The 24372-nt window shown below is 49.2% G+C and overlaps 13 protein-coding genes across 13 annotated transcripts; 5 read left to right on the top strand and 8 right to left on the bottom strand.

Annotated features, from left to right (window-relative positions):
* Positions 1–215: 215 nt before the first annotated feature.
* Positions 216–1315, top strand: EURHEDRAFT_408823 (WW domain-containing protein). Its single transcript, XM_040780921.1, has one exon. The coding sequence runs from the start codon at positions 289–291 to the stop codon at positions 1168–1170; it is 882 nt and encodes a 293-aa protein (XP_040642174.1). The 5' UTR covers positions 216–288; the 3' UTR covers positions 1171–1315.
* Positions 1316–1435: 120 nt separating this feature from the next.
* Positions 1436–1744, bottom strand: EURHEDRAFT_213153 (uncharacterized protein). The gene has a single exon (XM_040777982.1). It carries the CDS (start codon positions 1675–1677, stop codon positions 1516–1518), a length of 162 nt encoding a protein of 53 aa, XP_040642173.1. The 5' UTR covers positions 1678–1744; the 3' UTR covers positions 1436–1515.
* A 44-nt stretch (positions 1745–1788) lies between these two features.
* On the top strand, positions 1789–2527 carry EURHEDRAFT_512724 (ankyrin repeat domain-containing protein; the record flags this gene model as incomplete). The annotated part of the gene is made up of 2 exons (XM_040786093.1): positions 1789–2005; positions 2076–2527. The coding sequence occupies 2 exons, from the start codon at positions 1789–1791 to the stop codon at positions 2525–2527; spliced, it is 669 nt and encodes a 222-aa protein (XP_040642172.1).
* An 80-nt stretch (positions 2528–2607) lies between these two features.
* On the bottom strand, positions 2608–4344 carry EURHEDRAFT_374566 (putative ceramide glucosyltransferase; the record flags this gene model as incomplete). The annotated part of the gene is made up of 2 exons (XM_040778649.1): positions 2608–4156; positions 4211–4344. 2 exons carry the CDS (start codon positions 4342–4344, stop codon positions 2608–2610), a joined length of 1683 nt encoding a protein of 560 aa, XP_040642171.1.
* Positions 4345–4635: 291 nt separating this feature from the next.
* On the bottom strand, positions 4636–8037 carry EURHEDRAFT_528405 (H3 histone acetyltransferase RTT109). Its single transcript, XM_040787060.1, has 7 exons — positions 7806–8037; positions 7722–7741; positions 7574–7667; positions 7392–7516; positions 6907–7335; positions 6655–6659; positions 4636–6431 (listed from the first exon to the last, which is right to left on the bottom strand). The coding sequence occupies exons 1-7, from the start codon at positions 7944–7946 to the stop codon at positions 4840–4842; spliced, it is 2406 nt and encodes an 801-aa protein (XP_040642170.1). The 5' UTR covers positions 7947–8037; the 3' UTR covers positions 4636–4839.
* Positions 8038–8478: 441 nt separating this feature from the next.
* On the bottom strand, positions 8479–11519 carry EURHEDRAFT_448768 (Hid1 family protein; the record flags this gene model as incomplete). Its single annotated transcript, XM_040783760.1, has 8 exons — positions 8479–8991; positions 9049–9545; positions 9602–9845; positions 9893–10246; positions 10300–10542; positions 10593–10690; positions 10741–11362; positions 11424–11519. The coding sequence occupies 8 exons, from the start codon at positions 11517–11519 to the stop codon at positions 8479–8481; spliced, it is 2667 nt and encodes an 888-aa protein (XP_040642169.1).
* Positions 11520–11992: 473 nt separating this feature from the next.
* On the bottom strand, positions 11993–12972 carry EURHEDRAFT_399769 (uncharacterized protein; the record flags this gene model as incomplete). The annotated part of the gene is made up of 2 exons (XM_040779956.1): positions 11993–12689; positions 12752–12972. 2 exons carry the CDS (start codon positions 12970–12972, stop codon positions 11993–11995), a joined length of 918 nt encoding a protein of 305 aa, XP_040642168.1.
* A 447-nt stretch (positions 12973–13419) lies between these two features.
* EURHEDRAFT_212957 (uncharacterized protein) lies at positions 13420–15499 on the top strand. The gene is made up of 3 exons (XM_040777981.1): positions 13420–14101; positions 14160–14548; positions 14600–15499. Exons 1-3 carry the CDS (start codon positions 13561–13563, stop codon positions 15323–15325), a joined length of 1656 nt encoding a protein of 551 aa, XP_040642167.1. The 5' UTR covers positions 13420–13560; the 3' UTR covers positions 15326–15499.
* Positions 15500–15673: 174 nt separating this feature from the next.
* On the bottom strand, positions 15674–16836 carry EURHEDRAFT_383623 (uncharacterized protein; the record flags this gene model as incomplete). Its single annotated transcript, XM_040779585.1, has 2 exons — positions 15674–16671; positions 16734–16836. 2 exons carry the CDS (start codon positions 16834–16836, stop codon positions 15674–15676), a joined length of 1101 nt encoding a protein of 366 aa, XP_040642166.1.
* Positions 16837–17055: 219 nt separating this feature from the next.
* Positions 17056–18116, top strand: EURHEDRAFT_528401 (mitochondrial 54S ribosomal protein bL19m). The gene is made up of 3 exons (XM_040787059.1): positions 17056–17333; positions 17397–17778; positions 17841–18116. Exons 1-3 carry the CDS (start codon positions 17144–17146, stop codon positions 17935–17937), a joined length of 669 nt encoding a protein of 222 aa, XP_040642165.1. The 5' UTR covers positions 17056–17143; the 3' UTR covers positions 17938–18116.
* EURHEDRAFT_383621 (putative MFS allantoate transporter) lies at positions 18106–20256 on the bottom strand (the record flags this gene model as incomplete). The annotated part of the gene is made up of 9 exons (XM_040779584.1): positions 19827–20256; positions 19632–19779; positions 19544–19574; positions 19231–19497; positions 18967–19184; positions 18821–18909; positions 18436–18770; positions 18176–18373; positions 18106–18124 (listed from the first exon to the last, which is right to left on the bottom strand). Exons 1-9 carry the CDS (start codon positions 20085–20087, stop codon positions 18106–18108), a joined length of 1566 nt encoding a protein of 521 aa, XP_040642164.1. The 5' UTR covers positions 20088–20256.
* A 1038-nt stretch (positions 20257–21294) lies between these two features.
* EURHEDRAFT_399764 (uncharacterized protein) lies at positions 21295–22408 on the bottom strand (the record flags this gene model as incomplete). Its single annotated transcript, XM_040779955.1, has 5 exons — positions 21295–21491; positions 21552–21704; positions 21902–21933; positions 22107–22190; positions 22329–22408. The coding sequence occupies 5 exons, from the start codon at positions 22406–22408 to the stop codon at positions 21295–21297; spliced, it is 546 nt and encodes a 181-aa protein (XP_040642163.1).
* Positions 22409–22930: 522 nt separating this feature from the next.
* EURHEDRAFT_447960 (aromatic alcohol reductase) lies at positions 22931–24289 on the top strand (the record flags this gene model as incomplete). Its single annotated transcript, XM_040783704.1, has 4 exons — positions 22931–23017; positions 23120–23404; positions 23526–23852; positions 23909–24289. The coding sequence occupies 4 exons, from the start codon at positions 22931–22933 to the stop codon at positions 24287–24289; spliced, it is 1080 nt and encodes a 359-aa protein (XP_040642162.1).
* Between the last annotated feature and the right edge of the window lie 83 nt (positions 24290–24372).

The following is a 24372-nucleotide window of genomic DNA, read 5'->3' as shown; positions in this document are numbered from 1 at the left end:
GGAAGAGGCTGTTGATGCTTTGGTTGAGCAGAAGGTTGTGCTGGAGTGAATTGTCTTTTCCTGAGATACCATTTTGTGTCTTTTCTTTCTTGTCTTGTTCTTTGCTGTTTCAATATAGGTAAATATGCGATATGCGCTATTCCTAAAGTGGTTTAGTGTCAACGTAACTCGAATTCCCATCCGCAATGCGATTCTGTGATTCAACACATTGTAGACCTTCTCTCGCGCCCTCTCTCATTGATCCTGAATTATTATCATACATACAGCTCAGAAAAAAGACTAATAAATATGACCGACCACCCTCCAAACCCTCACCGCACCGACCAGGGCGACAGCAGCCCAGCTCCTGCATCTCCGCAACATGACAAGGAGCCTACGGAGGTCGCGCCAGAGACAGCAGAGAAAGATAACAAGGAAGAAGAACAAGCGGACACAGGCGATGTAACGAATGGAAAGGAGGAAGTGGCGGAAGAAGAATTAGACGAGGAAGGGGAGGCCGAGGAAGGAGAAACAAAAGGAGAAGAGGCTTCAGCTCCACCATTGCCAGACGAAGTCCCCCCTCCTCTCCCCAGCGAGGCACCACCAGGGGATGACGATGGCTGGGAACCCGTCTGGGATCCAAATGCACAAGCCTACTACTTTTACAATCGCTTCACAGGCGCCTCGCAATGGGAGAACCCCCGCGTCCCCGAGGCCGCACTCGCGTCCGCACCGGACACGACTGGCGACCAAGAACAAGAGCAAGAGCAAGGGCAGCCCAAACCACCCGTCGCAGGCGGCTATAATCCCGCCATCCACGGCGACTATGACCCGACCGCCCCGTACGCGCAGCAGTATGAACAGGAACGGAACCCAGAAGCTTCCCCGGCTGCGGGTGGCGTTCCCGGGATGGCGCCTGGATATTCTTACGAGGCTACGGGGGCGTTCAACCGGTTCACGGGCCGGTGGCAGGCAGACTCGCTGCGGCCGGAGAACTACAGCGACGAGAATAAGTCACATCGGCAGATGAACGCGTTCTTTGATGTCGATGCGGCGGCTAACACCCACGATGGGAGAAGTCTCCGGGCGGAGCGGAGTGCTAAAAAGCTGAGCAAGAAGGAACTCAAGGCATTCAAGGATAAGCGGAGGGAAAAGAAGGAAGAGAAACGGCGGGCTTGGTTGCGGGATTAGTATGGGTTGGTTTTGTATTGGTTTTTCGCATACGGAGTGATACCTTGGTGGCGTTTTGTTGAAATTGTTCCGGGCTGTTGCATATCATATTAGAGCATAACTTTTTCTTCAATGAATGTATATTATTAAAAGGCATTGTCCAGCTGCATCGTAGTCATTCCTATTGTACCCGTAGAGCTCTATACGGACATCGATGGCGATCTCCACTTTGATATCACATGACTCAACATCGAAGTTTTTCCTTAACCAACAACCATCGCAACATCAGCAAAAGACGGCGTGAGTGTCCAGTGTGTCTTAAAGAAGGTAAGGACTTATTCCACTTATGATATCGTCGAGGAAGTGTTATTTTGTATTCAATCTTGTTCCATTGCTGTTGTTGAGTGTTGTCCCTGAAGAGTAGCTTTTTTTTTTTTTTTTTTGGCTACCCCTCTGGATGTTTTGCCCAAACATGCTGCAAAAAATCATGTATAATAGTGTATGATTATGATAAACATCCAGTATCATGCGTGCTTTTCAATCTGCAAATTTCTTTTCCGTCTTCTATGCAGCGTGCACAAATCACTAACCCTCTGCAGATAATCAACCTCAGCTATACCCAGAACCAAAGAAAGAAAAATGTCGCTCGCCCTTCCCTTCGAGGCAATCGACGACCTCATCTACGACGCTCGCGCAGGCGACCTCGCTGCGCTCAAGGAGGACCTCGCATCACTAAGCACCCAATACGTATGTCCTGAGGCTGCCGTCTTGTCCGCAGCCGTGGACGCAGAGCCCGAAGCAGAGGGCGGGTCCGGGAGCTGTTTGTTGCACTTTCCAGCTGCAAATGGGAATATTGGTACTCCTTCCTTTTTCCCGGTGTTTTGATTGCGATGCAGTGAAAAGAACTATGTGCTAACGAAAAACAGAGATCCTGAACTACTTGCTGGAAGCGTTGAAAACACAACCAGAGCATTTGCAAAAACTAATTAACCACCGCAATCACTCCGGAAACACACCCCTCCACTGGGCCGCCCTGAACACGCACCTAGACTGCGTCAAGGCGCTCGTGGAAGCTGGTGCTGATATCTCCGTGAAGAACGATGCTGGTCTTGATGCCGTCTTCCTTGCTGAGCGGACGGCGTGGTCGACTGGTGAGGTAAAGGAGGATGAAGAAGAGAATGAGTCTGGGGAGGCAGAGGTGGAAGCTAGTGTTGGTGGAGAAGGTGAAGGGAAAGGTGAAGAGAAAGGAAAGGGGCCAATGTCGCAGGGGAGGGCTGTTGTGGAGTGGTTGTTGAGTTCGGATAAGGGGGGTGAGTTGGAGAGTGGTGTTGGGGAAAGCTCGGGATCTAGGGCTGCAGAGGAGGGTGAGAAGAAATGATTTTGTATAATCTTTGAACGGTCTATGGTCTATGATCTGATGGGAAATACCAATGGTTTATCTGCATAAATCGTGCCGAACTAGTCCCGTCGAGTTTTGGAATAACCCCGACTACCGCTCGAATACGAGCCCTCTAACGGAGCCTTCGATCCAGACTCAATCTCGCGCACTTTAGCATCGAATCCCACTCGGAATCGTCGTTCGCGCCATGTCACCGTGACACCCCCAAAGAATGCCCAGAACCAAATCGGCAATGCCAGAAGTTCCCGGCCACACCATGCAGCAAACCAGGTTAAAAAGGAGCGTCTGGTAGTCGAGCCTTTGTAGCTTGGTGGTCGAGCAAACGATGGCGTATTCTCATCAAGTTCGACGGTTTTTGCGGAGTGCAGCTTGATATACAACGTCCAATCTACGAAGATCCAGGCCGCCATGCTCAGATTGAAAAATGCAAAAAATGCAGCCCACGTAGACAGCAAGGGTGCCCATTCAATCCCCTTATTCTGCAAATGTTGAGCCAATGAAGTCGTGACACCCCATGCTCCATACAGGGAACACAGAATCGACTCCGTACCTGGCTCGACCCACGTGGCGAGAAGAACGGTGAACTTGCGGACACGCTGCCATCGGACCCGCCGCGCCAGATAGGCTTGAACGCTCATGTTGGCCACCGGCTGGAATGCGAGGTCCCCAAACACCATGGCATGCTTGCCCAAGCGTTCTCCCAACTCCTTCTCCTCCCGAACCCGATTCTTCCACAACAAGTCCCCAATTAAATGATCCTCGCAGATATTTTCTGAAAAGTAGTCAATGCCGGGAAGACGCGAGTGCGGATTCGTAGACGACGGCACGGTCAAGTAATCTAGATGTGAGCGACGGAACATGTTGGACTTGCCCACGATACACGGCGCAATCAGAACCGTGTTGATTGCCGTGTACATTTTGGCGTGCGCAGATGACAGGAACAACTCCTCAAGGCGACCACCTCCCATTGCCAGAGCCCCAGCGGCATCCAAATCCTTGTGTGGAAGAGCAGCCACCACTGCTTCACGGTTGGCAGCGTTGCCATCGTAGGCTCCGTCAAGAAGCGCCTGCCTTTCCTCCCTGAAGCTGCCTTCTCCCGTAACATCCACCGCAACCGGGAGATGGTGTACGAACTTGTATTTCTTACCAGGCGTGTTTCCAGTCCCACAGAGTCTATCCACCATCCGCCCACAAACGCCAGGTCCCACCCAAACATTACAATCGATGATCCAGATAATGTCGCCCTTTGCTTCGCGGTACGGCCGACTCATATTCCGAATTTTTGGGTTGGGACCCAAAGCGTACGATGTATCGCCATTCTGCGGATGTAGGAGAGGATCTTCGTCTTCGATGAAAAGGCGCGCGTTGGCATCGGGGAAATCGTTCAGAACTCTTTGCACTGTGGAATAGCCGGGATCCGTTCGCGACGAGACGCAGAAGTGTACAGATAGTTTATCGTGAGGGTAATCCTGGTAGAAAGTCGACGCTAGACACTCATAAAGATGTGGTTCTAATCCTTTGATGGGCCGGATGGCGGTCACATGGGGGGCGTGGGAGACAGGAGTGGCCGAGCTGGACTTTGGAGGTCGTTGCAAGAAAAACTTCCATCTAGGACAAATACTAATTAGCAAGTTTTTATTTCCCTGGAATAACAGGGCATACATTTGGTAGTATCCAACAACACAAACCAACTGCACCGTGGTATACCAGATCAAACACCCCCAACCCACGGCGTCCAACCACGGGAACCCGCCATCGACATCGGAGGACTTTGACTGTGACGTAGGCTTCAGCATGGGCGATTGCTATGGAGATCAAACAGTGGAAAGTCCAAGGCCAGCGCGGCCGATGAGGACATTATATGCCAGGTGAAGAGGCGGTTAAGAGTCGAGCGCAAATCGCGACGTTTCGACTGGCGCGGCTGGAATAAGAAGAAGGAAAGGAGAGAAGCTGAACCAGCTGAACCGCTCGGAAACAGCGGACCCAGCGTGGATTCAATGCGCAGGGACCTTTTTCTGCGACGGATGGTTGTTGGTGGGTAACAGCTTCGACAAAACCGGGGGGGGGGGTATATTTGCGGTGACCCGCGGAGCCTCACAGCCTCAGCAATAACAATGGTTACATTATTTGGCATTAATTGAACAACTGAGAACAAAAGCTAATAATACATGATTACATACTACATGATAATTGGTACTTAACACAATGCCCAGCTTTAATAGCTTCCCAAGAGAACTCCGAATCCCTGTCCCATGCAAATATCCGTTTCCCACCTGCTACTCGTACACACTCTACGTCTTCTTCTTCTTCCGGATCAAGTTCGTCCCAAGCACATTGACACCCAACGAGGACTGGGCAGGCTCCGAAGTAGCCGCAGCACCATCACCAACCTTCGCTGTGTCTTGGCCTTGGTCTTCCTTCGTCCGCTTCCGGACCAGACCACTGCTCATGAGATTGGTTGTCTGAGAGGTTTGCGATGTAGGCTGTCCGGTGCTAGTGTTCCTGCCCTCGACATGCTTGCCCATCCAAAGCTGGTCCGTTATGGATGCGAGCTCTTCGGTCCATTCCTTGGTACTGGCAATGGAAAGCTCTTCGTTGTCAAAGTCTTGAGTAAGGAGGAAGTCAACAGCGGCCTTGTAATCAGCCTCGCTGAGAACTGCGTCTCCTCGTCCGCCTTCTGGCCAGTGGAATGGTGGTTGTTCAGTAGTTTGCTTCTGGGTCTCTTGTAGCTGCGGCAATAGTGCCTGAGTCTTGTCATCATTCAGAGCATCCTTCGACGGTGAAGTCTTCGATTCTTCCTCTGTCGGTGCGCTTTGAAAAGCCGTGAATTCAGTAACTTCTTTGCCAGTGCCTCCAGTCACTACCCTAGAGCTCGTCATCTGCACCGAATTCTCCAGCCCCGGCGGATTAACCACAAGCCACAAGAACCCAACCAATCGCCCAGCCGAACACTCCTGTCGAAAAGACATCATCTCCCAGAACTGATCCAATGACCGAATACTCCGCCACTGACCTGGGGGTCTCTTGCTCTGTTCTTCGGGCTCCTTCAATTCAGGCAACTCATCGTCCAGGTCTATCAAGAACCGTGTCTTTGGATCGTCCGGCAATCGGGGAATCAAGCAACGCGGAGGAGCTTCAGGGTTGTCGCATAATTGACAGACAGGATAACTGCTGACCCATCGAGGTCGCTCCTTGTCATCCTTTTTAGCCGCGGGCGGGAAGAATCCTCGTGTTTCGAACTTGTCGCAACCCGGGACGATCAGGAACGCCGTAGCTGAGCTCTTTGCGGATTCCATTGTTCGGTCCAGAAGCCCTTTCTCGTAACCGCCAGACTCCGGCTCATACTCTCGTAGGATCAGATCCGCCACGCGACACCACCATTTTATCAATCCACGATCATCGAGGACGTGCTTTCCTGGGTTATGAATGCTTCCGGGGAAGAGGTATTGGTTTTGCGCGCGCGCGAACAGGGATAGTACGAGTCGGACGCCCGGTTGTTGATGGGTACGCAGGAGGAAGGACAGGAACGTATTCGAAATCAATCGTAGTAGTGAAACCTTGGACATAGGCTGGAGTAGATTCAAATGGCCCGTAGAGTCAGCTTTGGAGACAAAGATGGTCGTCAAGTGCGCGGTACTGTAGACCAGCACTTCCATTCCGAACACGATGATCTCAGACCCTTTACCGTTGCTGTCATTGTGATCATCCTTGTTGACAGAGACGGACAGGAAATGGTTCGCGCAGAAAGTGGCTTCTGGTTCTTCGCCGGGGGGTGCTGCAAAGAGCGCGGAGCATGGGGTCGGGGTGGACGAGACATGTCGGACAGTGATTTTGATTCCGGCGGGGAGCACCTGAGCCAAGAGCTCCCCCAGATCAGCATCGGCTGTGGACATTAAGGCAGCCAGGCGAGATGCCAATGGTGCTTGTGTTCATAGAGAATCAGGGGTTTCAATTGCGTTGACCTCCTGACGGCATCCTTTGCGGTGCATCACGTGCCTTGACCCTGGATTCCACTTTCCATTTAACGTTATTCTAAGTCTATACTAAGGGTATATAGTACTGAATATAGCAAAAGAAGTCACGGTTATATGCTTACGAGACATAACTCATGCTAAACGGCAGTTAATAATCGGATTTGAACCTTTTCATTAATGGGTTTCAATCCAGTCCGAACCCTTTGAAAGAGCCACGAAAAATTATATACCTGGTATAATAATAGTATAAGCAGCATGTACCCTCAGAAGATCTCCGCAACAGATTTCAGATCATCAGCATTAAGCAACGTAACACCTTCCCGGAGCAACGTCCGCCAAACAAGATTCCTCGTTCTAATCGGATAATAGGGTGTCTCCCAATACCTAGCTCCAATTCCCCTCTCCTTCGCAATAGTAATCTGCGAGCGAATCGCCTTCGTCTGCTCATCATTCAAGATAGGATCTGTGTCAGAAGTGACAACCCCGACAGCGTCCTTGAAGCTGGTAGATGCAATGGGAGAGATTTGGGAAGTGATTCCTTTGTACTCCGGGTCATTCAAAGCATCCAATGGTGCGTCATAGAAGTAGTCTCGGTTTGCGGTAGAGGCCACCTTTTTGAGGGGTGTGTTTCCCGTACCGATGACGGTGACGGGTCCGTAGTTCATGGTCCTGTTGTCCTTCAAGAATGTGAGGTAGCCCTCCTCACGGAGTGGTTTCAGTGCTGAGATGACGGCGTCGAATGTCTCGGGGCCGGCAGTCTTCACGTCAATGAAGAAGTAAAGGGTCTGATCTCTGACAGTGTCGAAGACGCCGCTATTTCAATTAGACTAGACCATTCACAACCCTGATATTGGACAGCGCGGACTTACTGCTTTGTAGCCTCAGACACGAACCGACTCTCGGGATTCTGACGTCTGAGGACGTCCAGTATTGGATTGATGTAGAGTGACTCCAGAGTGCGCGTGCTTGTCAAAGATGACTCGTCATGGCCAACCTATACAAAGTTCAGCACAGACAATTCTACAAAAGAAGCCAAATACGTCAAACTCACAAAAAGGGTGCCATTGTAAAGCCAGACATCTGCTTCAGTAGATATACATCCCTCTGAAAGACCAGTATAAAAGGGAATATCTCTCCAATAATCACTATCAAATCATTAGCGACTTTGTCCTTCTCCAACTATAACTAGGGATCTGGACTTGTGCGAATGAACCGGGATCTTGTTCCTTATTCGTCAGCTCTGCTTCCCATAAGATAAACACGAATAAAGACACTGGACTCACGGGCATTATCCCCCTCGTAAAGTCCGTCGGATATCCATATTCGTTGCTTTTATGCGTATTTTGAAGCACGTTCTGGAATTCCGGTGAGATGCCGACAGCGGTGGATACAAAAGCACCGGCGATGAAAAGGGATAGCCTCATCGTGACGGTGATCCAGTTCAATTCCAGAGTAAGTAGTTTCAAATAAATGGCGATTTAAAATTGGATGTTCGGTACCAAATCAACCCCTGAGCAGTTGTTGTTGCTGCATTTTATTTACTCGTATTTGGCGATCCAGGTACCAAGTCACGTGGGGCGCCACCATTTCTATGGAAAGGTATCGACAAGGGGTTAAAAAGAGGTCGAGGAAATAAAATATATTGAGATTTAAAGAAATAAAACTATGTACATATAACGGTGGTAACTGAACGTATACTAGTAACCGATTGTATCTACGATCAAACACCCGCCTAAATCGGACCTCCCGACGCCCGTTCTCGAAAAGCGCAACCACAATAAATAGGTATTGATTAAAACCATAGTCCCATTGAATAAAAGCCCCGGCCCGATCGCGTTGTGAAAATGCCAACCAGGTATCATAGCGAAACAGGAATCATCGAAAATACCGCACTTTTGAAAGACATAGCCAATTCCCATATTACCAGTAAAATCGTGGGCATTCAGCTGTTGTATATTAGACCTCCCGAATGCTTGCTGGTCTGGAGTTGTTCTGGGATTCCTGCGTGCTGGTGCGTCGGAGACTCAAATTTCCAATGCGCTGGACTAGATTGCTTCCTACAGCATCAACTGCGCCCTTGGGTGCAAGCAACGTGGGCCCCTGAGCGGCAGCCTCTTGGACCTTGAACAGCCGAATGCCTGTTCCATTCCAAACACCGACAGTGCCGGGTGTAGCACCGGACGCAGTACCAACCACCATCTCACTAGAGAAGACGAATCCCCAAAGCAGAGATTCATACCATCCCATCGAAAGCGGTGACCACTCAAAGGAATGGACACGGATGGGCGAAGGCTCCGAAATAATCGTCTGGATTGCAGGATCTCCCTCAAAAGATGAGATGTTGGAGATTAGAGTACGGGCCTCAGGATTTGAAACCGTTTGGAACGCGGACTCGGGGACATGAGGAGTAATGGCAGAGATAATAGTAAGGACGGTATGGAGAGGAAGCTCTGGCAACCATGATTCAAGCTAGACGTGCTATCGTCAGTAAAAGAGAAAGAAAATCGACTGAGGGATTTCGCTTACCCAAGCAGCGGTTGGTGTGAAACCGTTGGGAGATATCGTTAAGCTGCCGGACATGCTGCTTTGACTTGTCATGCTGTTTTGCCGGGAGAAAGTTGGATGTCCAGCTGGCATCTTCCCCCGCGCCTTTTCAGACATTCCGCGAAGCTGAAGCGGCACGCTCTCATCCATCATTGATGACACGGAGGGTCTCCGAGAGGTCTGAGTAGATGGTGGCGCAGTGTTCTCGTCATCTCGTTCATCATCAGAATCATCTTCACCAATAGCAAAAGGACCATTTTCTTCGGGTATACGGCTTAGAGACGACCGTGCATCAGAAGTATGAAGGTCTTCTGATGACTGTGAAGGAGTAATGCTGCCGAGCGAGTCAAAGCTGTTCTTCGCTTTTCTCCTCTCATTTTGACGTTCAATTTCTTGCTGTCCACTCTCAAGTGTGAAAGTACGAACAGCTTCGAAACGCTTACGGTATTTCAGAATGGCATACACGAGATATGGGTTATCTGTACTTGATTAGCGATATGGTCGACATTAGAAAACACAGCCACTTGGAACATACTGGAGAATTGATGTTCAAGAATAGAGTTGATGGATTCGAGGATCGAGGCGAGAAGGTTGTGGTTCGTTTCATTGGCTAACAGGAAGCTAGGTGTCGACATTGACGAGAAGAGCTGCAGGATCTTGGAGCACGCTCCCGGTGACAAATGTTCCACATATGGAGCTATGTTGTTGGTGATGGCCAGAAGAGCGGGATAAACCGCGTTTAGCATGCCTTTGCTCGTGGCGATTAGAGTATGAATAGACTATCAACGTCAGCAGCAATCTTTGAACCGCACAAAGATGAACGAACCATAATAAGGTAATCCGCATAAGAGCCTCTGAAGTTAGGAATATGGATGCTTTGAGGCAGGGTATCTTGAGCCTCGAACTTCTTATTCAGACTTCTCCCAAAATTGGGCTCAACGCTCATTGTCTGTAGAATGAAGATGCACATACGGACCACTCCTTGTTTGGATGGGTCGGCCTTGTATTCAATTGCATAGAAGAGGCAGAGAATGACAAAGTCGTGAGCGCGATTCGAATCAATCATAAATGACCGGAATCGCTTGTTGCACTGCAAAGCCTCCCAGAAGAGCATTAGCATTTCCGGTGCCCATTTCACAGAGCGTTGGCTACCGGGAAGATAAGAGTTGGTCGCTTGCATCTGTGATTTGAACCATTAGTAATGCATCTCATAAACTCGTTGGCGTAGCTTACTGGCTGGTTTAAAATCCTGGTCATTCCGTCAACAAGAAATTGAAAATCTTGGGGCCTGTGTAACCGCCCAAAATAGTGACGGTAGTAGTTTTTAGGGGGAGCGCCGCGGCCATCTTCAGGGATCGGATACAGAAGAAGAACGAGCAAAAACTGTAAGCAATAGATGACTAGAATCTGTTTGGGATCTTTCCACACGACGTGATCATATGGGACTCTCCAGGAAGCAGGGTTGTATTTGACCGCCTGTATCGGGTAAGCGTCGATCTTCAAGATACTAACATTCGTATACATACTGTATTCAATAGCGAACATAGCAGCGTTAAAACCGTCTGCTTATCGTGGCATGTCGTGATATACGTAATAGTCTTCACCCCTTGTACCGGAAGCACACCTTGGGAAACGTCAGCTGGTTCAGAGGAAAACATGATATGTAGCATTTACTTGATGAGATATACATCGCCTTTGAGGTCAATGTTAGTAACAGCCGAAGGATCTCACAGCGATTGTTTTCCATCTCCTTATTCGACCCCATTGACGTGTTGCAACCAACACCGCTCTGCCAGATAGAATGGGAAACCTTGCTAGTCGTCGTCGAGATTTGAGGGATGGTAAAGTCTGTATAGAACAGAAGATCCAGAACAGTGTCAATAATCTCCTCCGCTAAGGGCTTCACGTCCTCATAGTCGTCAGTTCGCGGCGATGCCTGGTCCCGCTGCTCTTCAGCTTGCGCTTCATCGAAAAGGACCTCTGACGAAATTTGCGCCTGTCTAGTCTTCTTCTTACGACGTGACCAGAAGAACTTTTCCTCCCAATCTTCCAGGTGTTCGGCTTCATAGACAAAGGGAAGGACTCGGGTCAGGATGCGGATACAATTGAGTGCGTCTTTAGGAGGAGCCAGTTCTGGGTCCGGAAAGGAAGGGTGGTTCTTTAGGACGGTTAGGCGGGAGGTTATAGACAATAGTAGGGTCTCGAAGTTCGACAGTGCATTGTCGCGCGTTCGTCGAATGTCTGCGGGGGTGAACAAGCTGAAGACGTCTTCGGTCGATTCGGGCAATTCCCAAAACTTGGAGGTTAAATAGTCAGTTACAGCTAATTTGAATGGAGCAATAGATGAAGTCACGAACCCTGGTCCAGTAAGGATCATCAGCAGGAATGTCTCTTTCTTCAGAAAGGCGAAAGATTCCTTGCTTAAAGACAAGCTTGGACTCCGACGCTCCCATTGTGATGCTATCTCCAACCGTTGATCACGCTTGACCGCATTCAAAGGAAGATTCCAAGTTGGCGTCCCTAGTATGAATCCTTTAATTAAAGATGATGCACCTGGGATGCCTTGATGCCAGAAGAGTGGCTTTGGGGATGTGTATGCAAGTACAACAAGTACGTCTGTCGTTTCCGGCCGTCGTTGGCGGGAACTAATGACCGCTCCGGCTTGCCTGCGTTGCGGAGTATGTACTTCCCCATAGTAACACGGGGAAATTAACGTACTTTTTTTTTTATTGTAATTTAAAGATGCTTAACTGAATTGATTTCTAGTCGCTGATCCAAAAGATGGAATAATGGTTTCTCTGAAAAAAAAAAAAAAAAAAAAAAAAAAAAAAAAAAAAAAAAAAAAAATAACAGAACACACAATTTACGCCTGGCCCCCACCCCGCGTGCAGTATAACGAAGAACACTCACAAAGCAAAGTAACCACTTAAAGCGCCCCGTTGCTGGTTGATAACCGCCTACTCCTCTCATATAACCATTTGTTGCTCAATCCGATATTCACGCGTTTGCCTCCAATGGGTGACGGAGTTGCCGGGGGTCCAAAATGCGACTCTCTCAGAGAGCTCCGACCGAAAGGAGAGGATGATCCGAACGAGGAATCAAACCCGGAGGCACCAAATCCAGAAGCACCAAATCCAGAGGCACCAAATCCAGAGGCATTAAATCCGGAGGTGCCAAATCCAGATGAACCAAGCCCCGTCGAGGAACTGAAGCTTGGTCTCCGTGTGTTCTCCCTGCCACCATTTGACACTGCCTTGTAGAGCAATGGGCTCGTTGAAGGCGAGAATGTTGGCCCCGATGAAGCTCCTTGTCCCGAAAAGCTCGCGCTCGCCGACAATGGTGACGCACTTCTGCCTGCTGGGCTCGCTGTGCGCGATGCAGAAACGCGATATCTTGGTGGAGTAACATAGGTAGTTCCCGGTGATGCATGATGCGAAGCGGAAGGGTCCAGCCCCAACAGCGAGCGTTGTGTGGGAGTCAGAGGAATATCGACGAGGTCATCCTTCGGTCGGAGGACGGGGTATAATGCAACGAAGATGTTCAAAACGAAGAAGAGCTGTAAGCCCAGCAACGAGAGATCTGGGTAAGTGGGATTGTCGCTGAAAATGCGCAGACCAGATGCACTATTAAATCCTCGGTCAGCACAATGATCTCAGCGAGAGATTGGTCTCATGCGACCACTCACTATGACTTGAAGGTACCCCCAAAAAACCAGGTCGCAGCTAAAGCTGCACCATTCCAAACAAGCCTTCTCACGTTATGATCGCCAAAGGTAGTCGCATTCTGGCGTCGCACGATTTCATTGAGATGGGGATGGCGCCATTTGCCTGGGGTGCGAGATTCGTCCGGCGTAGGAATAGGAGTAGATCCTGGTCGAGGGGTCGAGGGAAGAGATTGCGAAGCCATTGATTTACAAAAAAAAATAGGGAACAAAAAAGAGAAAGCAAAATAACAACTGCGCTAGCTAGGTGGTAAGTCACAGAGATCGCATTATACAGAAGAGTGAAAAGAGCGAGCACTTACCTATTAAGAAACTTGCGCTGAACTTACCTGTGGAAATTTTGTCCTTGTTTCGCACACACGTAGCTACATTTACGTGTGATGATATGACTGTATTGATAACCTACCTGAAGTCGACAAGGACCATAGCTAGCTGTACTCAAAGAGGAAAGAGCCAGCTCGCGGCAAGAAGTGGGCAGTTAGTATTAGAGGTCGTGTGGGAGGTGCTTGTTTTGGTGATGTGCACGCCGTCACTCACTGCAACAGACGCCATTGCCGCCAGATTTTGCCGGTCCTCGGGCGGTGAATGTAAGCGCTGAGGCGGATGACCTCAGCCGCCTTGAAGCTCTCCACCTCGGGGTTTATATACAGGCAACTGCCCCTCCTAGGTGTCATCTTAAGGATTATTGTCTGTTTGGGAAAATATTTACTTGATTATTACGCTTTGCTTTGTACATGTATACCAGTTATTGATAATAATCGATCAAGTGCAGAATGGCTTCGGAAACGCCGCTGCTAGCGAAGCTGGACGCTTTAATAGCTGATGTGCTAGCTGACTGGAATATCTACTCGACTGTCATTGCGGGAAGCATTGTTGCTTTCCTTATTTTCTCGCTCATTACCTCGAAAGATCCGGACATCCATCCATTTCTTCTCGCTCGTCAATCTACTGAAACTTTTGTGCGACAACCGGGAGAATCCGCGCCATTCCGGAGCTTAGAGACACCATACGGCTTTCCGTTAAGGTCTGGTCTCAATGTCAGGGATCCCGGAACACCGAAATGGAGCGCTGGACGAAACGGTGATCTACGGGACATTTGGAAGACTGCCGTGCGTGGTGCGGTGAACGAAGATGGCTCGCTTTCCGGAAAGCAGAGCAAGATCTATACGGTGCTCGGAAGGAAGGCAATTGAACACTCGTTGGACCAAATCACCCAAGAAATTAACGTCATCGGTCACCACTTTCAGGCTGTAAAGGCGAAAACGGTTGCTGTTTGTTTAACTGATTCCGTTGAGCTTCTGGCTTCTATCTTCGGTTCGTACTCGGACAGTTGCCCTACATTTTGTTCTGGTACTAACAAGTCGTGATATAGCCGGTTCTTTCTATGGCTTCAGAGTCGTCATTGTGCCTCACCACCTCGAGCCTGAAGTTCTGTCAACGCATCTGCAGAAGGTGCAGGCCGAGGCGTTGATCGCCGAGGCTGGTGCTCTTGACCTGTCTACTGTAGCCAAGGGCAACAAGCAGCTCTCTCAAGTGGTCTGGGTTGCCAAGTTTGGAAGCCGTCATATGGATTGGAACGAGGTCCCCGCTGATGTTAAAGGTGCCCTGTCGGTCACTGTCTGGCACGAATTGGTTGATGAGAAGAGGGACCTGGCTGGACTTGAGGTTCCCACCTACGACCCTAAGTCGCCATCCCCCGGTGTGACTACTGTTTGGCCGTCTTCATCATCTGAGAGCAAGTTCATTGACTTTAAGCCAGAGGTTAGTTCGCCATTACGTTCCCTTTATGTTCAAAAGACTGACTTGGGATAGAACTTGGTAGCGGCCATTGGTGCGCTTAACTCTACTCTGCCGCGTGCTCAACGGTTTGACTCCAATGACTTGGTGCTGTCCATTGACTCCCTTTCCCGGTCTTACCCGCTGTGCCAAGTCCTAAGGGCACTCTACGCCAATGCATCTGTTGCGCTCAACTCCGTTGCGGGTGAAAGCGTTGACTTTGCCCTGGCTACTGTTGGGGTGTCCCCTACCATCATCGTCGCCTCTTCCCGCACTATGTCCAACTACCACAGCAAGGTCATGAAGCCACACACCGGCCTCATTTCTTCGGTCACTCACTGGTTCCAAGCCCGGAAGCTGGATGCCGGAAACATGCCCTCTCACGGTCTTCTCAACCAGGTTGGCAACATGGGTCCTACCTCCGAACTTTCTTTCGACAAGCTGCGCTTGATATGCATCTCGCATCGCTGTGACACAGACAAGGACGTCCGTCTGACCTCTGAGCAATTGACCGATCTTAGGATCTTCACCGGTGCTCGTATCGTGTACGCCTTGACCGGCCCTGGTGTTGCTGGTGCAGTCGCTCAGACCAACGTCTTCGATTACAGACGCTTTGAAGGAGCTAGCCATTTCGGAAGTCCGTTGAGCAGTGCAGAGATTCTCTTAACTAGCGCTATTGATGATAAGCAGGACAGGGTCGTTGAGGGACAGGTAAGCCAAGTCATCTTGTATCTTTTATCAGCATTTCATGTTATTAACTAGTCTCGCAGATTACGGCCGCTGGCCCCGCTGTCGTCTCTGGGAAGACCACTCTTCCTGCTCAGGGACGATTCCGTCCAGACAACACACTGGAGTTGGTCTCCTAGTTATCATGTATTCTGTCATGATCGGTTGAATATAGCAACATCTGAGCATATCTGTTTTTCCAATTCGTCTTCATGTACTGCTTCCTGGCAGACACCACAAATTCCCAGCTATATGCCGAAGAAGCAACTAAATCAAAATGACATCCATTTCCGAAGACATATTTCAAATACACGTAAGCTTATTTTGGCTGGTAATATACATAATGAGAACACAATTTAAGCAAAGAGAGAAGAACCATCGAATTTAATCCTGATGTAGAAGCACGGCCTGCTCATACCCCGTCGTCGGCTGCTGCTCGAGCCTTTGCTTAACATTCTCCGGCGCCATCTGCTTACTCCTTGCAATCATCATGTTCAGCTCGTTCATACGACCCTTTAGTTCATTGTTCAGTGGCTTGTCTCCTGCAGTCTCCAGCACCTGCAAAGCCAGCTTCAAAGCGTTGTGAATAGGGACAATCTCCTGCAATCTCAAATCGACCTCAGGCCATGTCTTGGCGAGATTCTTGAAGTGGCCATTGGACCAGGTACCGAGCAGCCGCAGAGCATATGACCGCACGGAGTCACCTTCATCCTTTCCTTCGAGCAAATTCAGAGCACGGGCGGCGTGGAGTTCGAGCAAAACACCCACCATGAAGGGTTTCCGCTTCGGGTCCTCCTTGGGGTCCATCTGGGTGTGTTCGGGGGACTCCATAAGAGTAATGGCCTGGGTAGCCAGGCGCAGCGCCTTGGAGAGTGCAGGGTCCTGGAAATCCCCACGCTGAGCCTTGCGGTGCAGCTCAAAGAACAACCGCTGAACAAGCGTATTCCTCTTCAAATAAAGCCCAGTCTTATCAGCCTGCTTCGCACACTCCAAAATCACACCCAGCGCATCCGCCTGGCTCGCCCGGCGTATCACCCACTCCCAGCGGCCGTACTTGATGTGCCGATGGGACATGCGGAGACCGGTGAGGAAGGGAACAAGATTCTGGAAATCCTTAGGCGTCTTCATAAGCGCGATTGTGTCAATAGCTTCTTTATTTGCGGGCCTCATCATGGGGTCCATGGGTCGGAGGAGGAAGGGTTCATCGTCTTTGCCGATGTTCACGGTCACGGGTTCTTCATCCAGGATGTCTGCATATTTGTGGCGGAACATCAGTCTGCGCTGTTGTTCGTTTAAGCCGAAGGGGACGAAGAGTTCTTCGCGGAAGCGGTTGAGGGCTTGGTCGAGTTCGGGGGAGGATGATGGGGGGAAGGTCGGGATAGCTTTTCACTCATTACCAGTCTTCAGCGTCGAGGCAATCATCTTGGAATTGGGGAGAGCATACCATCTCGCGAGTAATTGCGCCTTTGTGTAAAAGAACCAACTGATGGGCGCAGAGAGCCAGAACTCTGGCCGCGGAAGAGCCTGCCAACGGCTCGTTGGGCCATGTTGGATAGCGCGGGGCTGTAACTTTTTCTTCTTCGCTCCGTAAGTAGAGCACTCAGCGCTTGCCTCGAATTGACGCCGCACAGGTAAAAAAAAAATAAATAAATAAATAAGAGCGTGGGTGTGAATTCGTCAAATCGTTTCTGGTACAGCGAAAAGGAAAAAGTTCCTAGACGATGAGAGGCTGACCCGAACAGGAAATTCAAGGCTTGGCGGCGATAATTCTGCCGGCGCGGATAATACTCCGCCTCAAGATATTTCCCTTCGGCCCTCACTCAATTCGCAGTCCATCGCTAGACGGGACAAGCCATGGCGAGCATATCACCCATCATGCGGCAGCTAGGCTACTTACGGCCGCTACTAAAAACCCCTGAATCGATACTGGGTCGTCGAACTATCTCCACAGCCTACACCCCGAAGTCAGACGCAGCACCTCTTCCGAACAAACTGCCCAGGTCGTTCATGTCGCAATTACCGACTCGACTGCGTCCTGACCAAGGTACATCCATTGCCAGCCCATACTCTTAGGCAATTGAACATTCTGACAATTTATCCCGAACAGCCCCCAAAAAACTCAAAATCTACCCCCCACCCGCCAGCACCCGCAACATCTGCAAAGAACCCATCAACGCCGTAACCCAATCCCAACTTTCAACCCTCGACCCAACAGGCGAACGCAAAGCCCTCTTTGACTACCGCCGGAATCCTCGCAGCGTGAAACCGGGCGACATCCTGCGCGTAACATTCAAGAACGGAGACCCGTTTTCGGGCGTGTGTTTGAGCATCCGGCTGCGCGGGGTAGATACTGCGTTTTTGTTGCGGAATGAGTTGACGAGAGTGGGTGTTGAGATGTGGGTGAAGGTGTTTAGTCCTGATGTGCAGAGTGTGGAGATTGTGCAGAGGTCGGAGAAGAGGAAGAGAAGAGCGAGGTTGTACTATATGAGGTATGTTTTGGTTTATATTGATGATGGGTTGAGATTGTCGGTGCTAATTACTTTTGCTACAGACAACCCAGACACGATATGAGAAGCGTAGAAAACATCGTGTCCAACTATCTCAAGAAGAAGTCGGCTCTTACGGGTCAGAGACGGCAAAGACGGTGATTGTGGTTGGATGCGCAATTTGGGTTCTGTGATTGTATAATACTGCGTGTGTCTTCTCTCTTGTTCTATGAATATACTAGAATGACTTCTGTTCATGCATCTCCGAAGAATCTGGACCTATTCTACCATGAAACCCAAAGCATAGCCACCCATAGAGAAACTAACTTGTCAATATATATACCGGAAGCTAAATCCGTTAGCACATCCCATTGAAATGAGAAGTAGAAGAGGGACATACTTCAAATTCTCCCGATCTGTCAAATCCAAAAATGCAGTAGCATCCAAATCCCTCCCCTCTAGACCACCCTCCATCTGAGACTGAATTCTATCCCGCCTCTGATTCTCCCAGCGCAGGAGGAACCCAAGGGCTATGATCAGGATGACTTCGATTAGGTGGGAGACGATCATGGACCAGATGCCTAGTTCATACAGAGGTCTGTTTTTCTTTGTAAGTATGTATATATGAGATTGGCTGGGGGCAAAGGAAGGGGGCCGCACTTCTGTGCATCTTTATAGAAGAATGGACCTGCGAGATTTCCGGTGCAGTAGCCAAGGAAGAGGACTGCATTGGTGACGACCTTTTTGGTGTGGCCTGCCGTATTCGCAACTTGCATACTCAGGATCATAACGAAAGCTGCGTTATACGGCCCTGTCAAGTAGTAACAGATCAAGCGACCGACCATTTGATCTGCCGACACGAAGCGCAGACCGAAGGAACCAGCAATGTTGGGAAGGAGGAAAATGAGGATGAAGACGCAGCGTCGGTTTTCGAAGCGGTCATTGAGGTAGACGCATACGAGGATGGAGATAGCGATTAGGACACCGTAGGGGATCTAGAGAGGATTATTATGGGTTTATCGTTGGAGGGAGTTGGATGACATACCTGCATCAGTGTGGTGACTAGGGTTGAAAAACCAAAACCTTGGATGATAATCGTTCCGAAGTTGGAGATACCGCCGTTTGGGATATTGGCTAGTTACATTGGTCAATATGACTTTTTCACCAAGAGGGATAGTGACAATTACATACAGACTATACCCAAGAGAAAGAAGATGTAGAGCTTGTAGTCCAAGAAAGCCTCGAGCACTTGACGTGGTTTGAGATGCTTGTTCTCAATACCTGTCTGATTCTTCTTCAATCGCTCGACGGCCATTCGACGCTGTCTCTGGTCGAGTCCCGGCGCAGTGACGGGCGAATCCGGAAGGAAGATGAACATGACAATTCCCCATGCTGAGCAGAGAGCACCACTGCACTCGTTAGCATGCCTTCGTCCAAGTATTCAGGTCAACGTACATCACGATAAACTCGTACTTCCACGAAGGAAGAGCACCCTTGATATTTCCAATACCATAACCGAGCAAGCCACCAAGTGCAATTCCAAGTCCATTGGCAGTATACCACAGACCCATGCGCACGGGTTGTTCTCGTCGCGTGTACCACATACTCGTGATGAGCATGAAACCCGGATCTGCGCAAGCTTCAGCAGCTCCTCCCAGGGCTCGAAGGACGGCGAGGGTTTTAAAATCGTTGCATGCGGCTTGGATCATGAGGAAGACGCCCCTGTTCTGGTCAGTTGACGTTGTATGGGATTCGATGGTGGACGTACCACATGAAGATGTTCACGCCAAGGTATTTTCCTAGTGGCGAGCTATGTTATTGGTATTCTTATGAGCAGTGTATGGACCCAGAAATACCTATAGGCAAGCGCTGCATGAGAAAGTTTGTAGGAAATGCCCAGATCAAGAACCCAATGTAGAAGATACTACTGAGCCAGCTGTACTGTGTACCGTGCAAATTGAGATCCTCGACAATGCCGAAGATAGCAGCGTAACTCAGAGTTGTCTATACAATTAGCAAGCACCAATTGCTTGAGTCAATTCTATATTCACCTTGTCAATATAAAAGAACGCATAGCAGACGGCAAGATACGGCAGAATCATGAAATCGATCTTCCATATCAATTTTCTCATCTCAGCTGGATCAACGTCTTCATGGAGGTCAGTTGGGTCGTTGAATAATGCCATGGCGACATCGCCATCGGCAGGCTTTGCTGTCTTCCATTTCGATTCTTGAGCGGACTCCTCGTGTTCGATAGTAGGTGCCTCTGCGGCATTGGCTTTGGAGTCGGGATTTGACTTGATATCGCTCATGTTGTCTGTTTCCACCTAACTAGTAGTGCGAGTACTTCCAGCCAAAATTGCCATTGGTAGGACAAGGGGAAAAGATAAGACGACTGACAACCTTCAAGAAGAGAGAGAAATGGGAAGAGGTCAGCCCCGATCATCCTTCCAACCCCCTAGTAATAACAGGCCATGCCCAACACCGGCATATGTCCGCTGCCACCATATTGTCTAATTCCCCGCGTTGATATCAACAAAAACCCGAAACAGAGTTTCCAACCCCGGATCTTGGACGTGACAATCTGCGGGGAAGTATCTTAGCTCAGACGTCTCTGCTAGTCAGAGCGCAACAGCGGAGCGGAATGTTCCGCATCTTTCCTGTAAATTCGAGTCGTCTGTTCGAGTATTGTTTTCTCTGACGTCGTGTTCTGCAATCAGGCTCGCTCTGCGTCCGACAGATAGGGTTCGGGGAAATGCCGATGAGATTTGATAGGTGACTAAGGAGATTGACAGGTTATCCTGGCAAATACACATTATATTGTAAGCACGCCAACAAAAGGGATTCTGAGGCTTGTCCGTAGAAGTCCTATGGTTTGAAATGATGATAGTGGGGTGTTGTGGGAGATGGTCAAAGACGAGGTGACCTGAGGCATGCAGGCAGCAAATTCCAAAAACAGACAAGCGGCGTGGAGCATCATTCAGTCCGGGGAAGAAAATCTGGGGAAGCGATCTATGACATTTTCAACACTATTGTAATTCAGTGGCACAATGGATATGTTCATATTAACCAATATTTATTATCATGATCAATTTACTAGAATATGTATCTGGTGCAATCGAGTGGCATTGTATATTTTGCAGTGTGACAGTATAGAGTACATGATGCTTTGTGTGTCTATCTTTCCTGTAAGTAGAATGGCAGCATTTTGCCTTAGATTCATCTTCCATCCATTACTGTCGATTTTCTCCAATTCTACTCATGTATTCATTGAGGCTTCGGTCGGGTATTCCGAAACACAGGCTAGTAATGCTCTCCGCACCATAGGCGACTCTTGGAATCCAGGGATAGGTACGGCATCTACAAAGTACTGCTCCCTAAGAGTAAGCAAGATTCCTGAAAGTTGCCTGTAAGTTGTCTGGAGGAGCACGGGCCAAGCTGTTTGTTGGAATGTATCACGACGCCAGGAACGGATTGAGTAACTCTTGTCCCTAACAGTCAGCGTACAGATGACAACCATTATTGGCTAATGATTGGGATAGGAGACCAGGGGTTCCAATAGTCAAGAAATGCTTCGTTGAGTTTATTTGGGCATAGCTGAGTGGCTTGCTCCAATGGGTTGTCTGAGCCTCTGGTTCTGGTATTGTGGTAATTGTTGGAGGTGGCATAGTGCATAACCCCGTACTGAGTGCTTTGGGGGATCCAACCAGACGGGGCTGAGTGCATAAAGATAGTAGGAATACAAGTACCATAATACTCCCATACTCCATACATACAGAGTAACCTTGAAGGACAGTGTACGGAGTACACCGACTTTCTCCGATGGAACCTCTCATTGGCGGAAGAGACCGGAGTAGCCTCTTTTGGAAAATGAGACTGTGTATGTACAGCACCACTTTGTCCACCATTGGGAGTCTTGAACAAAGGATCTGAGGATATTACAAGGTGACAAGTAATGATATTTATGGTGGGATGGCCAATTTATCTGACCATGGTTGAAAAGCAGAAATTCTAACTGGTTGTTTAAATGTACTCAGTGTACAAAGTACAGTACCCCATATGAGCTCTGTATGCGCTCCATAGTGGCTGTTCACGTGCCCCATCAGCAGGTATTGCTTCAACGTACAGCAACCCCTCGTGATTGCGTCTGCAAGAATCCTTCATAGTAATACAGTCCCTCCTGGATACTAAAGAGGCATTGCCACACGGTTACATCCTGCCCTGACCAGTTGCCGATCTGAAGATCGTGACGTGGGGGTTTCTGTTGAGACTATAGTACATAGTAAAAAATACGACGCAGTTAGGAGGGTTCGTAACATAAAAAGACTGACCGATCGGAGTATTCAGACTCAATCGCTACTAATTTGTACTCTGTATATTGTTGGATGTTCGCAGCAGAGTCCTCCGAGAGTGCACTATGTATATAAGACATGACGATACGGACCGTTACCTATGATGGCATGACCCAATCCAATACTTCCTGTGGTCATGATGATCTAGAGGCTTCCATTCGACCTTCTGTTCATTTTCCTGTTGAAGACTGACTGACTGACCGGGCAGCGTGAGCAGCCATGACGTAACCAATTTTTGGCCTCTGGTTCGAGTCACCGACAAGACACTGGATTATTGACATGATTTTCGAGAAAGAGGAATGAATTCATAGTCGGTCTTATTTCAATAGCCTTGTTAGAGATATATATAGTGGTTAGTTATACAACTTATAATAGAGAATAATATTACTCTGTACTAGTACACATAACATAGCATCTCACCTGCAAAACCCAACTAGACCCACTGCCCGGCTTCAAGTGGAGAGAGGGTCGCCATCCTTGGGAGACAGTCTGAATGCTGTAGAAGAGGACACTACAAATACTCTAGCCCATTTATAACGTCGCCGCCGGTCCTGGCTTTACTACCGCTTCGGTCTTACGACTTTTCTCACCTTCTTCTTCCTTTTCTCTTTCCTCTTCTTTCCTCTTTCACCACCACACACACACCACCTCCACCTCCACCACCTTAACCGCCACCAACCAACTACTCTTTTCTCTTCCCCTCTCATCCTTCTCTCCCTTTCAGCCTTTACTCCCACCTTTTTCTACTATTTGGTTCTATCTCCAACACAACACTCTAGCCTTCTCTGTTCTCCTTGCCCATAATGTCGCGGACAAGAGTTTTGCTCGTCGGTGCCGCCGGTGAAACTGGTGGTTCCATCGCCAACGGTTTGCTGGAGAACCCGGTTTTTGTATGACACCCCCCTCTTTGACAACTTCCCAAGAAAATGAAAGGGACGAAGTGGGAGAAAAAAGACTATGATTTGATCGAACTAACCATATTCATTCTACAGGAACTCTATGCTCTCGTCCGTCACCGCTCCGTCCAGAAACCCGCCATCGTCTCTCTGCAGGAACGAGGTGTCCAGATTCGCAAATGTGACCTGAAGGGCCCCGAAGAGGCCCTCGCCAATGCTCTCCAGGGTATCGACATTGTCATTAGCTGTGTCGGTCCGGCCGAGCAGCAAGACCAGATCCCTCTCGCCAAAGCCGCAAAGAAGGTTGGCGTCAAGCGTTTCGTTCCTTGCGGTTTCATCACGGTCGCCCCTGCCGGTGGAATCATGTGGCTAAGAGATGAGGTACGTCCATCCACATCCGTCCGGTTGCTTTCTTCCCACCTTCTTTTCACTTGCCATCCTGGTCTCCCGCACTGACCGGAGCGAAAATGACATCATATGTTAACGTTTCGGGTCTTTACAGAAAGAAACCGTCTACAATCACATTAAGCAACTCTACCTGCCCTACACCATCGTCGATGTCGGCTGGTGGTACCAGCTCTCCTACCCTCGTCTTGAATCTGGCCGGGTCGACTACGCCATGACCACAGCCAACAATGAGCTCGTGGGTGACGGTGAAATTCCGACCGCCATCACAGACCTGAGAGACATTGGTCGCTACATGGCCCGCATCATCCTCGATGACCGCACTTTGAACAAGATGGTTTTTACCTACAACACTGTTGTCACCCAGAACCAGATCTACGACATTCTCGAGGAGATCAGTGAGGAGAAAATCAACCGCAACTATGTAAGTTGCAGGACCAATCCCGGTGACATGGGCTTGAGACTAATTTCTGATTTCAGGTCTCGGAGGAAATGGTCTACAATCGGGTTCTCGCAGCTAGGCAGTCCAGTGAAACATACCCCTTCGACCCTGTCAAGTTCATCCCCCGCTATCTTGCCGAATACCAGCTGTCATGGGGTCTCCGTGGTGACAACACCCCCGACTTTGCCAAGTACTTGGGTTACCTGACCTCCAAGGAACTCTACCCTGACTTCCAACCTACCGATTTCAAGGATTATCTCCGGAGTGTGGTTGGTGGTACGGCCAAGGGTGTCTATACCGATCGGATTATCTCCAGAGCCCACCAGCGGGCATTCCCTCGATCCGAGTCGAGCGACTCTCTATACACTCGCATTTTCCCTCGAACCGAATCTAGTGATTCCCTTTACATGTCCAGGTAGAACTTCGTTCCAGGAATAGCCGTTCGTCGATCCACATGGGTTCTTTACCCCCCTTCCGCAAATGTGATGTATTTATGAGTCTT

This window comes from Aspergillus ruber (genome assembly GCF_000600275.1).
Source record: "Aspergillus ruber CBS 135680 unplaced genomic scaffold scaffold00003, whole genome shotgun sequence".
NCBI lineage: Eukaryota > Fungi > Ascomycota > Eurotiomycetes > Eurotiales > Aspergillaceae > Aspergillus > Aspergillus ruber.
The sequence above is the reverse complement of the archived record's forward strand: the minus strand, read 5'-3'. Positions and strand labels throughout refer to the sequence as shown.

Coding starts and splice junctions, on each gene's coding strand:
- EURHEDRAFT_212957 (XM_040777981.1), top strand. CDS start 13,561: ATGGCTTCGGAAACGCCGCTGCTAGCGAAGCTGGACGCTTTAATAGCT. Junction 14,102..14,159: donor GCTTCTGGCTTCTATCTTCG/GTTCGTACTCGG, acceptor GTCGTGATATAG/CCGGTTCTTTCTATGGCTTC. Junction 14,549..14,599: donor TCATTGACTTTAAGCCAGAG/GTTAGTTCGCCA, acceptor GACTTGGGATAG/AACTTGGTAGCGGCCATTGG.
- EURHEDRAFT_528401 (XM_040787059.1), top strand. CDS start 17,144: ATGGCGAGCATATCACCCATCATGCGGCAGCTAGGCTACTTACGGCCG. Junction 17,334..17,396: donor TCGACTGCGTCCTGACCAAG/GTACATCCATTG, acceptor TATCCCGAACAG/CCCCCAAAAAACTCAAAATC. Junction 17,779..17,840: donor GCGAGGTTGTACTATATGAG/GTATGTTTTGGT, acceptor CTTTTGCTACAG/ACAACCCAGACACGATATGA.
- EURHEDRAFT_408823 (XM_040780921.1), top strand. CDS start 289: ATGACCGACCACCCTCCAAACCCTCACCGCACCGACCAGGGCGACAGC.
- EURHEDRAFT_213153 (XM_040777982.1), bottom strand. CDS start 1,677: ATGATACTGGATGTTTATCATAATCATACACTATTATACATGATTTTT.
- EURHEDRAFT_528405 (XM_040787060.1), bottom strand. CDS start 7,946: ATGAGGCTATCCCTTTTCATCGCCGGTGCTTTTGTATCCACCGCTGTC. Junction 7,742..7,805: donor TTACGAGGGGGATAATGCCC/GTGAGTCCAGTG, acceptor ATAAGGAACAAG/ATCCCGGTTCATTCGCACAA. Junction 7,336..7,391: donor GTGTCTGAGGCTACAAAGCA/GTAAGTCCGCGC, acceptor TAATTGAAATAG/CGGCGTCTTCGACACTGTCA.